At 34.7% G+C, this 15,756-nt stretch overlaps 2 protein-coding genes across 6 annotated transcripts in view; one reads left to right on the top strand and one right to left on the bottom strand.

Moving 5' to 3' along the window:
• LOC141432670 (synaptosomal-associated protein 25-like) overlaps window positions 1-8,555 on the top strand; it is a 43,533-nt gene extending 34,978 nt beyond the window's left edge. For 3 of the 5 annotated variants that reach the window (XM_074094373.1, XM_074094372.1, XM_074094371.1), the window contains exon 8: window positions 4,880-8,555. In XM_074094373.1, the coding sequence (XP_073950474.1) occupies window positions 4,880-4,945 (66 nt within the window). In that variant the 3' untranslated portion in view covers window positions 4,946-8,555. Of the gene's footprint in view, window positions 1-1,649; window positions 3,827-4,879 lie in introns of all 5 variants that reach the window. The other 2 variants (XR_012451850.1, XR_012451849.1) reach the window with 1 other exon arrangement.
• Window positions 8,556-8,594: 39 nt separating this feature from the next.
• The window catches only part of LOC141432667 (zinc transporter ZIP1-like), a 35,233-nt gene continuing 28,071 nt past the window's right edge, over window positions 8,595-15,756 (bottom strand). The window contains exons 4-5 of the mRNA XM_074094368.1: window positions 10,634-10,769; window positions 8,595-9,751 (exon numbers count right to left, since the gene is read on the bottom strand). Coding sequence (XP_073950469.1) covers window positions 9,738-9,751; window positions 10,634-10,769 — 150 coding nt within the window. The 3' untranslated portion in view covers window positions 8,595-9,737. The remainder of the gene's footprint in view (window positions 9,752-10,633; window positions 10,770-15,756) is intronic.

The following is a 15,756-nucleotide window of genomic DNA, read 5'->3' as shown; positions in this document are numbered from 1 at the left end:
GGGAGATAGTTACTTAGATAGATGGGTACTTGCAAATAAAAACACTTCTGAACTCAATTGCCTTAACTTGAGGCGTTAACTTATATGAGTGCCTCCCCCCGAGACTTCATTCAATCAGTTAGCCTATAGCTAGTTACAAATCTCGTTTATTAACCAAGTTTTTAAAGGCTTAATTTTTCTATAGCAACATAAGTTTTCGTAATTGTGCTACAACACTCGTTAACAGCCTACCTAAAAATGGCAAGACTTACATTAAACGGGTATTTTTAACAGGACTACCATTATTATGCTGTCGATTATGACAATATATTTTAAAATTAATCTTAAGACTTGTATAATACAATTTTTAACGCCCTTTTGCTATCTTCATCTGTATCTAACTAACGACGCTACAAAATTTTGCAATACCTACTTGCAAATGGTCCGATTTTATAAATTAGACGAGACTGTCAGCAAAAAAGGATTTTATATATTTTTTTTCTTACTAACAAGATCCAAAGTTAGGTAAACGAAATTGCGTCCACCATTTAATAAATTAACTACTGTTTTTGTGAATTTTACTTTTCAGTCGTGTCTTCTTTTTATTGGTATTTCTTTACAACATTTTGGTGTATTATCTTATTTACATGAAAGTAAACCTGGCACCAAACACCAAAGTGTTGTAAAACCTTGCTTCTGTTGAATTATTGACTTGAGATTCAAATGTTGATCTCTGGACGCAGTGAAATGTAAATTCATTTGATTGCGTCATGTTGCCATTAACATTTTCACCGTCTGAATGTTGCCTGTAACCTTAGCAGTGAAGTGTGAATAGATCCTTCGTTACATTGCAATCTAACTGTGAACTGTCCTCTGTAGTTTGTCGCTGTTCAGAACCGAAGTACCTATCGCTTACTATCTGGCAATCTCCACCGTAAATTTCACTCGACGCATGTTCATTCTCCGTAGCAGCTAGCAGCGATTGGTTGTTGTGAGTCTATGTGTTGTCTACCCTGACCTGTCCACCGACGGAGAACATAACAACATTTATCCACGCAGTCATTGTGTTGCGTACCGTATTAGCGTCACGTCACTAACATATGCAGTTTAGTACTCATCGGTAACACTGTCATTCACTTGGATAACATAACATGTGTGCTTTGTTTCAAAAGACAGCGACTGTTAACAACATTACAGTGATTCCAACATGAACGGCCGCATTTGGCACCAACTCGCTCGATACTTGTGATATACCGAGTAATATCCCTTCCGCAATATTCCTGTGAGTAGTCGACTAAATGTATTGTTTTACTCTGAACAATCACGCAAGGTTTTCTTATGTCTTAACCTGCAAATTAGAGCAAAGTTCTATTGATTTGTATTATGCTAAGTTAAATAATTACTTCATACGCATTGACGTATAATACAAAGAAGATAGAATTGTCTTAACGGTCGAGAAATCAACATGAATAAGCGTATCTATTTTTTTTATAAGAATTTAGTGAACTACTTGCTTAAATATTGATGAGGAGAATTCTGCTGCCCGTTATGTTAAAGCGGCTTTAATATGTGGAAAAGTCGCGAGTTGATCTCAGATGAGGTTTTATAAAGGCTATACACAGTCGCTGTGCATTGAACACGAGGAACAAAACGGGTATTCTGTATCTTAGGGAGAATCGAACGAAACGAGGATAACGCTTGCGAACCAGCGCGCCCACGAGCTACTCAAGTAAACGACGGCGGCACACACCATGTTACGACAGACACCAGCACACACACACACGTCTCGTCTCGTGGTCGCTTGCGGTGAACCGACCTACGGGTGATCCACTCCTCCGGTTATCTTAGTCAAACCATCTTTGATCTGAACTTAGACTATGATATTCGATGAGTGGAATCACCCGAACCTAAAGCGTTGTCACTGTACACAAATCTGAAAACACACACTAGATAAGATTTACAAATTTGTGTGTAGCCAAAACAATGCATTCTCGTTTAGCTCCATTTTACTCGAAATGTATTGGCATATTGTGAGACTAATATTTTACTATGTAAATGGAACTAAATAACATTGTGCTTTAATAACTTATTTGTATAGAGTGAAATTGCTGTAGGTGAACTATATAATACGCTGTTTCTGTCCACCGGTTGCGGTAACTAGCCAATCTATACTGATAGTTGTGTTATTTACGTATTTCATTTCAATATTAAAATGAAGAGCACAAAGTTAACTTAAGATTAGTTAAGTTAACTTAGATACTGTCAGATACATTTACTCCCATTTACTTTGCTATTGATAAGTCTTTATGCACTTAAAAATGTTGTTTCCTAATGAGTGTACGGTGCTTTTGTTCTCCACGTCAATAGAATGTTAATAACCTTAATTGTAATTATTTCAACACCAGTTCCGCAACCGGTCTTAAATGTAATAACTCCAATATATATCATAGTATCTTCTCGATGTCGGGATACTTACATGTAAAATCGTTAAGATCTCTATATTCTAATGCTTGGGCATTCTACTGTGTTAAGTGAACACTATCTAAATCTTAGTTTTAGGTTTTGTTTTTCTATCACTGTATTTCGAACGCTCAAGATCTATCCTGCATATCCTAAAAACTTTTATTTTTGACGCTCTGAAATGTACTAACTTTTTGAATCTTGATATTTCTTTTGATACTTCAAAAACTATATACAAACTATTCGATTTACGATAATGATCTTTGGTGCTCATTTTATACAGTAGATCTTTGTGCTGAAAGAAAATTATCATGTATTCATAAATATATCTTACTCTCGTATTGTGACTTGTAACAGAAACCTACTTAATTTGGTGAAGCGGTTAAAGTTATTATTTTGAGAAAATGCATTTACCTGTTGTTATAGAGTTACTGTTGTTGTTAGGACTGGATATAAGCTAATCGCTTATTAAATTCGAAGGTTTTTGAGACTACTTTTTGAAATTATTTCTGTTATACAGAACAACTGTTCATTTTGAAACTTTAACCTGAAACATTTCTTGTTAGGACAGGTCGTGTAAAAGGCAATAAAGACGTATGGAAGTCTTGGTTTGATATGTGATAATAGTTTGAATTAAGAAGTCAGTATTTAGCCACAAGTTTCTTATTAAATTTTATGAATCTGAAATGCATCAGATCTTGTTCTGATTTCATAGAAGCATTTATGTAATTTTATGAGACCCTAGGAAGTTAGTTGAGACCCATCTATTTTTCGTATCCACAGTATATATGAATGCCACTATCAGGTCATTCGAAGCTTATTGCACATATCCTTGAGACAACATATCTGCTTCTATGGGATTCGGCCACTCAGTCGATGTACTATTTCTAATATTAGCCAACTATTATAATACGTAGTAAATTATTATACATTATTTTCTATTTGTTTTAATGAGTAAATAAAACATTTCATTTCTAATGTGATTTATGTTATTTTCCTTTACATTTTTCTATTGGTCTAAGTGTTTATCAAGCGTAGCGGAGAATCGTGAGGCGTGACGTTTCAATATACTTTAAGTAGAATTAACGTCCTAAAGTTAGTGGATATAGGTAAAAGTAAAACGTACCTAGAAACGGGCGCGTACTGAAACTGAAGGAATAGATAAGGATATGAGTTACTTTATAAGTTTTTGGATGAAATGTATTTAGAAAATATTGTACTTGTAAGAATATGCAAAACAAGGTTAGATCTAACTTAACATGGGACGTTATACTATCTAAAATAAATATAAGAAGGTAAAGTTTAGGAAAATGCGTGTTAAAAACCACGAGACGCCTACACATCAACACACACATGCAAACACAACATCAATACGTCGGTGGTAACCGTGAGTATATTTTTATAACAATCACCTATATACAAGCAAAGCACTGCCTACTTTTGAGCAATTTGACAGCACAATTGGTCTATGTGTTTGAAATTCAAGATTTCTATTTACTACGTCATTTAATCCAATATATAGGCTCCGCTTTCAAAATATTAGCTGGAAGTATATGTGACGTTTATTTTTAAGTTTTATGTTTTCGTTTCGTTGTTTTTGTTTGTTTTTTTTTGTTTCTTCTATCCATTTATTGGATTTTTGTCTTAGTTCAGTCTTCCAGCTCGTAGTGTGCTACCTGCGGCTGCTTTTCGAATTTCTCATTATATTTAGTGTAAAATATTTCAAGCGTATAGTCTGTCAAAAAAGAGAAGAAATTAAAAAGTGGCAACACTGTAGTGTCATCCCTTTCAAACCCTGTCAAACCAAAAAGGGAGGACACTACAGTGTTGCCACTTTTTAATTTCTTCTGTTTTTTGACAGACTATAACATATCTAAACATTGAACAAATTGTGTTCTGTCTACTAAAATATATCAAAATAAAAATATTTTCAAATGTTTGACCATCATAATGACTGCTAAACTGAAGTTTTAAATAACTTGTATCATATCAGTTATCACAAAAAAAAACATTTTTCATATTAATCAGTTCAGTAGTCAATTTGGTGTTTAATATTGTAATTTGCCTTTACAATACATACATAAGTCGTTACACAGTCAGTCAAAATACGTCTTAATGTTAACTAAAAAAGTGCTTATAAATCCCAGATGGGACTTAATGTCACTAATATGACTGTCTATCTACATTTTAGATGGCTACAGAAATAAAACTCATAAAATTTTTCACCACACCTGCTTTTAAGTTTTATAAATCTGACCAGGCTTCCATATCTATGTTAAAATTTTGATGGCCACATAATTCAGCCTTATATATATTTCTTGGAATACGACTTTTTCCTAAGTATGGCGAAAATTTGTATGAGATTACTTTTCTTAGCGGACTTTAATGAGTCAATATGGATCTTAGAAGGCCTGTTTGTAAAACATTATGACTGTTGTAGGGCGAGAGCAACGAGACACGCATAGCGGTCGCGAATCAGCGAGCGAACAAACTCCTCAAGTCTTAAACGCTACGTCGACGAACTTCCAAATTATAATGACGCTACAACAACTGTAGATGTAAGTACTTATACGACAGTATCCGATAATATTCTGAACTACAATGACCATAAATGGTGATCTGAAGCTGTCTCGTATGGAGCGAGAGAGCATTGTGTTTATTATGAATAAGTGGCGTGGAGGTGACAAAATCCGTAAGGTGTTCGAAAGATTAATTATAATACCTCATGGGATGAACTTGTAACATGTACCATCAGCCAAATAAGTGGTCTATCAATTTTTAAAGAAATAACTATCAAATGAATATGTCGCTAAAGTCGAACTTTTAAGTTGACAGACACGTCTATTGGCATTATTATTTTATGACAGGCAAACGATTATCAACTTTAAGGTGGTAGCCCACATATTTGGCTGATGGTACCTCTTTGCATTTACTCTTCGTCCTCTTGAAATCAGCAGCTAGTTCTTTAACTAATATGCCTTCAAAAGGAAATGGAACTAGAAGTTAAATTACCGACTGTAAGGTATTAAATAGTAGACTGCCAACAGTATTGGGAAATACGAGATTAAAATTAGGTATGAGAATTTAGGTAGAAGAAATGTCAACGGTCATAACATCAAAATAAGTTAACTTCTCAACTTTCTCTGTTGTTGGAAGCGTCATTTTGTCGTTCGTAAAATATATAATTACAATTATGTACAATAAAACATTAAACACAGATTCGTGCGTATAAAATTTTACAGCAATGCAATAATTTTTCGTGATAATAGTAGAATGTATACACATCAAGATATATGACTGCTAACGTTCCTAGTCACCACACCACCTAATGCGGTATGGATGCCTCCTCAATGATTGGTATTGTTTCAATGACGCGAGTTCGCTTTTAATACTAGATTTTTGTTGACAATGAAGGCAGGGCAATTCAGAAACAAAATTGTTGAGAGAAAACATTACACTTTGTAAGTACTCTTTATACATTTTTTGTAGCTTGCACTGTTTTGTGCTGTTTGGTCCAGTGCTTCCCATGTAAAATTACAAATTTCGACCGAATTAACTTTATTAAAATGGTCTTGAATGGGCTATATAATCAAATATGATTAATTACAAGTATATTATTGCAAAATATTTTTCTTCTGAGCTCCATAATACCTAACCTACCATATGAAAATTAATTACCTACTAAAGTTAATGCAATACAATGTCTGATTTCTCTATAGTAATTATAATTTGCTACATTATAATGCATAACGTGCCAAACTATCCCACTCTCCCTTAGTTCACTTCGTATGATTCTCAGCGGTATAATTATTTTTATTAGTATTTGTAAATAACCAATGTTGATATTGTGATAATCAAAAATTATATTTTACAAGCGCACTTTTTAGCATTTGGTGCACAATTTGATGTATTTTTAATTCAAATTTATTAATTTCAAGTAGGTACCTACTTACTTATCAAGTAGACTATGGAATTGCATTGCAATATTTGCAATTTAAAGCGTTGTAAAAGCTAAGCTCAAAATGGTATTTTTCATTAAATTTAAGTCTTAAAATTGTGATCGTGGCAGTTTGAAGCCTTGAACATAATATTGTATTAACTTATTTTATTACTTTGTAGTACGAGTATCTGTGAGATTCCTTCGATTTAGATTTGCTAGTTAGTATGCAATTTTAATCATTTATTTCTAAGTAAAGTTCATGAGCAGCCTCCTGCCGTATTTTACTTACCTTTACAACAATAGTTTCAGAACTTTAAACAAATCCGAACATAATATATTAGATTAAGATAATTAAATGGTGCCTATTGAAGTAATTGTTTGTTATTATGTAGTCATGTTTAGTTTACGTTGGTGCCTCTCATTTCTGCAGACGATAGTTTCAATCCAGTAGATAAATAAGTATTCCAATGCTACATCGAAATATCATTGAAGTCGTATCTGATGATCAGAAATAGGTTTAATGATTCGCGTCTTGAATTGATCTCGAGGAGGTTTGAGATGCAAATGTGCTATTTCGCGAAGTCCTTTGATTTATATATTGTTAAACATACGAAACATTACACTAGTCAAAAGAAAATAAGGGCTACTTGAGGTTTATCGGTAAAATTAAATCGAAAATATATTTGCATTTTTATCTAAATTGAATTTAATTTATTTGAATTTTATCTAATTGAATGGAAATTCGGTAGGTAGATACGTACCTATTTGTTTTGTGTTATGTCGTATTAATAAAACCATTTTTGGACAAAGAATGTTATACCTACTTATATTATAAATGCGAAAGTTTGTGTGTGTGTATGTTTGTTACTCCTTCACGCTAAAACGTCTGGAATAACACATAGGCTACGTTTTATTCCGATATTCCCACGGGATAGAGCTAAAATCTTGAAATTTCAACCGCTGGGTTCAGAGTCATGAAATTGTATACAGCTGTTCTTAAAACAACCTCAATGAAGATCACGATATAAATTTTGGGATTGCCAAGGGGATTTTTTTTAAATCCCGGAATTTCAATTGTAACGACCAGATCGAATTGATTAGGCGTGCGAAGCCGGTAAACTCTTGCGAATGAAGGTGTTCACAGTGGCGAAATATCGCCAGATGGCGTTAGTATCATGAGGTACGTTTGACGTTTGCTTGCGATTGGCTCATTTAGTTATTTAACCAATCACGAGCAAACGTCAAACGGAGCTCACGATACTAACGCCATCTAGCGATATTTCACCTCTGTGAAAACCCTCATTATATTTGTTAGTATTTACGCTTTACCAATGAAACTCCGTGGCACCTATTTTCTTTTGGATAGTACATACGAGTATACATGTAAACGTATATTGTTGACATGGACACGTTCTTTTCCTGGCGTGTACACTCCGTCAATGTGTCTAACACGCTCATACTGACAATATATAAATCCAACCGGACTTTGTGAGATAGGCAACAGACAGGTTCAGGTAGACTTGATTTTGCTATTTGTCGCTTCCATTTTTGCTGCCTCCAATCGTATTAATCGCACAAAACACGTTAAGTTAGCGGCATAACCACGAAAGCATCTACTTGAACCTTTAACTTATAGAGTTGTCATGTGATTAAAAACATATAAAATAGTCTACGAATAGTTGAGCATTTAAAAACTTTATCAAATATTACTTAAAGTATATTGTTATAATGATGATTAACATGTACCGGCCTTAGGTGATAAAGTAAACATAGGGATGTTAAAGGCAAGCTTGACAAGTTATTTCGTGTACCAGATAGTGTTAAGAGTTTTCCAAATTTTCTCTGTGTCTTTTTCTCTCGATATGTTAGCTGTAAGCGTTCTCGTGCGTCAATGGCGCCATCTAAGTACATACATATTTTAATAATAAACTAAATATTTTACAAATGTATTGTCAGCTCAGACCTATAGACCTGTTTGTAATCGCTACTCATTTTATCCAATAGGTACTTACATAAAACTACCGCCTGCGTAATCTGTAGGTTTTTAAATCAGCCTATAATATCGTCTAGGTAGGTACTTAGATAAAATATATTTTCTTTAAGAATAGATATAACGATTACGTATAGGTAGTATAAAAATGTTAATTTCTAATTACATTATTTATTTGTTAAAGTATCTGTTTGTGTTATTTCTGACCTATCCCAAAAAAAACGCTTTATTTACAAAATATTTTAATAAACAAATAAAATACATTTGATCGACATGCAACACGTAACATTAAATGTATACACAATAGCTTACGAAAAGGTTGGCCAGATGGACCAACGGTTGATTGCCAAGTAGCCAACTGTCGAACCACATAATATACCTAATCGGTTATTGATCTAGTCTATGAGGAGATTCGTTGTATGGAGACTTCCGAATAATTCTCCCGCCTATAAAACTTGGCACATGATGAAAATAGGTAATACAGATTATAGATATACAATAATCCAATCAAACTACTTTTCTTACGAGAAGTTAGGTATTTTTACCTAAACATGAAAATCGTTTATAGCTCTCTGCGAAAAATTCCTCAGACTGAAATTCTTTCTGTATATGTACCTATGCACTACTTAGAATATATATTTAAAATTATCCAATTACTTTCCGATTTCAGACATACTTAGCGCAAATTTAACTTTTAACATTTTGCATTATAACTTCTACTGAAAAATTGCTCTGCCGTAAGGGCATAAATTATCAGACGTGCATGTACTCGTACAGTAAAAGAAACTGAATCGCGTACAAAGTTACAAAAATATGTATACCTACACGACTTTATGCACTTGTCCTTAATTAAGGTCGTGTATACATATTTTTAGTAACTTTGGCCGCGTTGATATCTTTACACTTGACTGTGCCAGGGTAGAACCTTTGTGCTACGTGCTACTAATGCCATGTCGACATCCCATTCATCTGGGAAAGACATTATAGTGAAATTGATTATGAAAAGGTTCCAACCGTGCACTTGATTATGTTTCCTCGACTGTACATTTTGGGTTGACAAATACTCGTACCCCATTGATAGGTACAACACATTGATAAAATGACAATGTTGAGTCTGACAGCACTAGGCTAGGTATCTTTAAATACCTATTAAGATTAACATTATACAGTGAGCATTGCTCTGGTGCTCTCTTAACCATATGCGCGGTCCAACGGTTGGCTCGACTATCTGCTCCCTACCATCCGGCTTCTTTGTAATACTGTACACCACACAATACAATGGACAACACTACTCATTGAGCGAGCTTGCACTACCGTGCTAAGCAGTCACGAACACAAATCTCTTGATATGCACTCCCAATTGTGGTTCTAATCCGGAATTACTGCAACAGAAAACAAAACATATGTTTAGGACATTTCTTAGGACTGGCAGAGACTAGGTACATGAGATAAATTTGCATTTCATAGAATAATCAACATAATTAGGTATCTTGTTTTGCGCGCAAATTTTTATATAAATCGTTATTGATAAAATCAGTAAAAAGGCCTTGGCATTCCCTAATGTATTGTTAATTATTTAGGTGCAATGACCTGAAAGCTCTGTTTTTATATCTCTTCAGTCTTTATTATGAGGCAATGGCTGCCGCCATAGATATATATTATCTTATCATATCATTAATGCGATTTAAATAAATAAAATTATCTAGTCTTGGCAGTTCAAAAAAACAACCAATTTCCTCCTGTTTGCTACCCAATGCCGGGCATATACTTGGGCTTTCTCTTTTCACTTGTCTCTATCTACAACATTTTTATTAAGTACTTAGTAGTGAAAATCACTACGAATCGTCGCGAAATCTTTTTGCCTGTGTTTAGGCGCCCGTCATAAGAACCCAATCTTTCAATGTTTTGGCTTTTTTGACCCAGAGACCCGGATGCATTCGGCAAATGTCCCTCGCAGTCCCACTTCAATTTGGCAGATACCGTCAATATATACCTACTCCCAAAATAAAGGGTCCACGTAGTTTCATTGATTAAAACGAAAATACCTACTAATAAATATAATTCTTTATAACATTTCTTGCCTAAAATATGGTTTTATGAATGCAATATAACACAATACAAATACTTTTCATTCAATTAAATGTATTCAGATAAAAATGGAAACCTATTTTTGATTTCATTTCACCGATGAAACTCAAGTGGCCCTTATTTTCTTTTGGCTATTATAAGTTCCCTGAGTAGGGTATAGGGTAGGTACTACTAACCTAGCTCCACGACCAGCTCGAGCGAGACCATAACAACAAAGCCCAGCAACGAGCACACAAACTGGAGCAATCCAGAACGGTCCTGCCGCCACACCTCGAAGAATACTACGTACATCAGGGTTCCGCACGCCAGACCCTGAAACACAAAGGTATTGTGAATAATCGTGGCACAGTCTAGTGTAAAACTAGGTATACTGATGGTACATCGTTAACATAGTTGCCAGCTCTTTGGTCCCCTCTTGTGTCGATCAAAATACGAGTACTTAGTTCCTGAATAGGTACATGAACGATTTGGAGTTGATTAACCCTTTACCAGGCGAAGGGATATATTCCTCCCACATCTTATATCGGTTACCGTAGTCAGGTTTTAACTCCAAACCTCCTACAAAATATTTTGTCGATCCCTGAAAATAGTACCTATTTTATTATCTTCATTCACAACACGCTTCTAAATCGCGTAATATACCTAGCTTTGGCAGCCGTTTAGATTCACTTGAACTCTAATTTCAGTAAACTACGGAGAAATTGGAACACTTTCCTTAATTTCTATGAAACAGAAGTACATAGATCGAACAATTTTTTTTATAGATTTTGAGTGTTGAAAGGTAATGTAATCTTAAACATTGCTAAATATTCATGCATTTTTGTGTATGACCAAAATTAGGATGTGGGTTGACATTATCCCATGGCCTTATTAGAGTTTAACTGTGCGGGAGCTATTCTTCCCATGGCCCGGTAATTGTCTTGTCGTGTCATAAAAACTCGCGTAAGTAATAAAACTGTTTTTGTGTTCAACCTAGAGCGAATTCATGTACCTAGCTTTAAAATCTCCTTTTAAAGACTTTCCCTGAAGAATAAGATGTGGGAGGAATATATCCCTTCGCCTGATCAAGAATATAATAAGACAAAATCGAGTATGACAGTTAATTACTTAGACAGGCGATGGGATAACCGTAACCCACATTTTTATTTCTGGTTTAAAGGAACATGTCTGACTTTCGTAAATACATTTTTTACAAGGCGTTAAATACGGTTGTAACAGTATATAAAGTACGTATGAAGACACGCTAGTTCTAAGGGGCCTGGTAAAGGGTTAAACGACTTCGACTATAAATTGCAGAAGGGGAAATATTGATAGGACACTTGATACGACACGACAATTTATTTTTAAACCTGCTGGAAGGAAAGGTAGAAGGAAGACGAGGCAAAGAAAGACCAAGATTGACCTATTTTGACTAGTACAACTTCGAGACATCAGACTTAAGTTAACTTTGAATCGGGTTAAACCATTACATACTGATCTCGATGGGTTAAACTTTAGGTAGAAACTGTACGCAAAATAAATAAAAATTATGCTAGTCTCAACTTTCCTCATTTAAAGACGCGAACAAAAAAACGCTGCTGTTACGTCTGTCCTGTCCTTTTCCGTAAGAATTATTCCCAACCTACTTACCTACCTATTTATTCAGAGCACAAGACAAAGCTACACAATAATAAAGATAAAAGAAGTAGAGTTGGCTAACAGGATGGGCAGTGACATTACCGCGCAATGTCTATACTGACAGATGTATAAGGACTTCTCTGTTACTAACATATTATTTGGATCGTATGAAATCTGAAATAAACATTTTATTAAGTATTATAAGATAACATTGAAAAGGTACTGCAAACAAGTAGTTAGGTACCTACACAGCGCCGGTTTTCAACGGTGTAACGAGTAAACTTTACTTGGTCTTCGGTCCAACGGGACCAATTTTTGAAATCACTTCCGTGAAAATATTTTTCGACAATGGTGTAAGATCATTTTGCATTTTGATTATTTGATTTGATTGTTTTATATTATAGGAGTAGAATGTCTCTAAATTAAATTTTTCAATACTTACGTACCTATGTGGAAAGTTTTATTTGAGCTACGGTTTCGTAGCAATTCACAGATTCTTACCACTTTGGAATTGCATATCCGTATACCTAATGCAATAAAAAAACCGGCCAAGTGCGAGTCGGGCTCGCATGCCGTGGACTCCGTACGTACAAATTTGTAGGTTTCTATGAAATAGCCAGTGTTAGCAGGGCCCTTCTCTTGAAGCAAAACTTACGCAGTGTGGGTTACTAGGTTTTAATGCTAATGGTGACAGCAAGAATAAAAAATAAATTTTCAGATTTTCTCTTATTGGTTGTGCTTAAGAGCTACCTTCATATCAAATTGCAGGTTCCTAAGCAATTGGAACTATGTTTAAAACTTTGTGATTTTTCACTCATAATTAAAATACCACAAACGGGACTTTTTCGTGTGTTTAGCGTATAAGTCCGATTGTGGTATTTTAATTACAAGGATCTACCATAAGGTTTCGATTCTCAGCAATTTGTATCTGAATCATTTGTTACATTGACTTAAAAATTTACTTTTCTTACTGCCCCAAGGAGTAGCAGATTGAGAAATTTTATATAAATTGATACCTCCACGAGTCTCTGAGAAAAGAAGTCTTGACAGACGGACGGACAGGCACAGGTACAACAACGGCCTATAACGGCTCCGTTTTGCCAACTGAGGTACGGTACCCAAAAAATCGGTATTTTGTAGAGAGAGGTCTCTATTGTAACTAAAAACTCATTTAAACTATACTATTGATGCTTGATTCACATCTTCTGAAGGTATAGGTACAGTTCATGGGCCACCATGGAAACTTTTCAAAGGAAAAGTCAATACGACTTTTCTTTGAATTAATGCGGGTCAATATGACGTTTACTGTGAAATGGTTCCATGGTGGAATGAATTAACTCCTTGACTGGCGATTATTCGAAAGATTTCTCATTTTTCTGGACTCTTTTCTGTGAAAATTGCAGAATATTCTGAATACACTTTTTTTAGTTATCTGGTAGGATAGGAACTCAAACAAATTATCGAAAACGATATCAAAATCTACAGCCAATGGTAAAATATGACCAGAACAATAAGTGGTTGAAAGACTGGAATATTCGCCCAACTATACTCAGCAGCGCAAAATTGGCCACTCTACATACATAATTACTTACCCGCTCAGTATATACCATAGTTTCGTTATGGAGTACAGTAAGAGCTAAAAGAATGAAGCACCTAAGGAACTTGAGTGTCACTTACTAGTTGATGATTTGAGTGCTAGACTGGCCAGCGAAAGCTGTCCGCGCATTTTTTACAAAAGTTTAATGTGGTATCATTTTTGAGACTGTCAAATTGACATATTGTCATTCTAGCCGGCTTAAATAATTTTAATTCTCGCTACAAGAATAATAAATATGTTTTTTGTTAATTCAACCTCCATCCTAAATGCAAAATGCTATATATAAGATGGCCAAAAAATTAAATGCGTCTGGACTGTAGTAAATGGGCACTGACAAAAGTCATAAAATTTACCAGGGGAATCCTAAAGTGCATCATCAACTTCACACATTAATAAATGAATTTTTGATGCAGCTTGAAGAGTTCCGAGTATAATTATACAGTGACAATTAAAATAATTTCTAAGTATCAAACATCGTTTAATCAATGGACAGCAAGTGTTTGTCAGTCTTGTATTTTTTTTTATTTGCGCGGTGGACAGCTTTTGCTGCCGAGTTATTATATGAATCACACACAATAATTTAGTGACTATATGTAAGTGGATTAATAGGTAGGTACACTAGGTATCTTCGTTACGTGCTAATTGTCACAGCAAGATATAAATGAAACTTTATCTTGTCTCGTTCATTAATTACAAAGTATGTAGGTACCTGTAATTTTAAGGATAATTAGAATTTAATTGTTTTTTTATCAACATTTCGATCTAATCTTGCACAGGCAAAAAAAACAAAATGTGCTTTAAAGACCTTGCCCGCCAAACTAAATACTGAGTTAAAATTATGCGGGAACTGAAAGCTGAGGAAGTTGCTAAATAAACAATGCCGATGTTCCAACTCCAAAGCTGCATGTAAGGAGGTGCTAGAACATATACACTCGCAGCAATATTTCACTTTTTAAAATTCGACAACCGGAATTCAGGACTGATTTTTCGCAGACAACTCTATACCACCGTGTTCGTAATGAAATAATCTTTATTTTCATTTAACTTTCATTCATAACCAGACCGGTGCAAGTTACTAGTATCGATTTACCTGTTTATACCTGCCTACCCGAGAGTTGTGACGGGAAAAAAACAGCCAAGAGCGTGTCGGACACGCCCGGAATAGGGTTCCGTAGCCATTACGAAAAATATAAGTAATATTTTTCTAAGGATTTCGTATTTTGTACGGAATATTTCAAGTTTAGGTATATTTTATACCTTAGGCTGCTATTTACTCTTAAACTAAACTCCAATTCAAAAGAACATAAAACCACCGGGCTGCCTAAGGCTTTGTGATGTGACATTATTCTTTTTTGATTCCTTTTATATGATAATTGCAACAAACAGGGACATATATAATCAAGTGTGCCCACGATAGGGTGTCTTAAATATGTAGAAAATTGTCAGATTCTATTGAATTGTACTTTACTAATAATTATCAAGAAAACTTAACCGTTATAGTTTTCCTTGTAAGTTTGATATAGTTAAAACCATCCTGAATTTTTCAAAATTTTTCCACCCATCGGTTTAGATTTTAGAGGTGGGCGCACGCTCTATTTTAATGAAAATTTTCACTTTAAAGTTGAATATTTCGCAAACAAATCACTGAATCGAAAAATCGTCCTAGCAAACCCCTAATGGTTTTAAAAGACCTATCACGGAGATACCTACTATAGGGTTGGATGAAAAAAAAAATCACCCCACATTACGTCTATATTGGAGGTACCCAAAAAAATTCGCATAGTTTCCTATATATCCTGGCAAAATTCCAGCTTTCTAGCATTTATAGTCCTGAGCAAAGCCGCGGACGACGACAGACAGACAGAAGACATGCGAAACTATAAGGGTTCCGTTTTGCTTTTGGCTCGGAACCCTAAAAATGGCTGTCGTACGGGGTTTCATTCAGCGGACTTCGTATGTTGTGCAATATGTAATAGAAGCTCGACTAGTTCGAAAACAACTCATTTAATACAATAATCAAATATAAAGGAATAATCAAATTACAAATAGGTACTACTATCTACTAGTGTGAATAAATTTTAAACG

The sequence above is a fragment of the Choristoneura fumiferana genome, chromosome 11 (genome assembly GCF_025370935.1).
Source record: "Choristoneura fumiferana chromosome 11, NRCan_CFum_1, whole genome shotgun sequence".
In the NCBI taxonomy this organism is placed as follows: domain Eukaryota; kingdom Metazoa; phylum Arthropoda; class Insecta; order Lepidoptera; family Tortricidae; genus Choristoneura; species Choristoneura fumiferana.
Note: the sequence above shows the minus strand (reverse complement) of the source record. Positions and strands in the feature narration are given on the sequence as shown.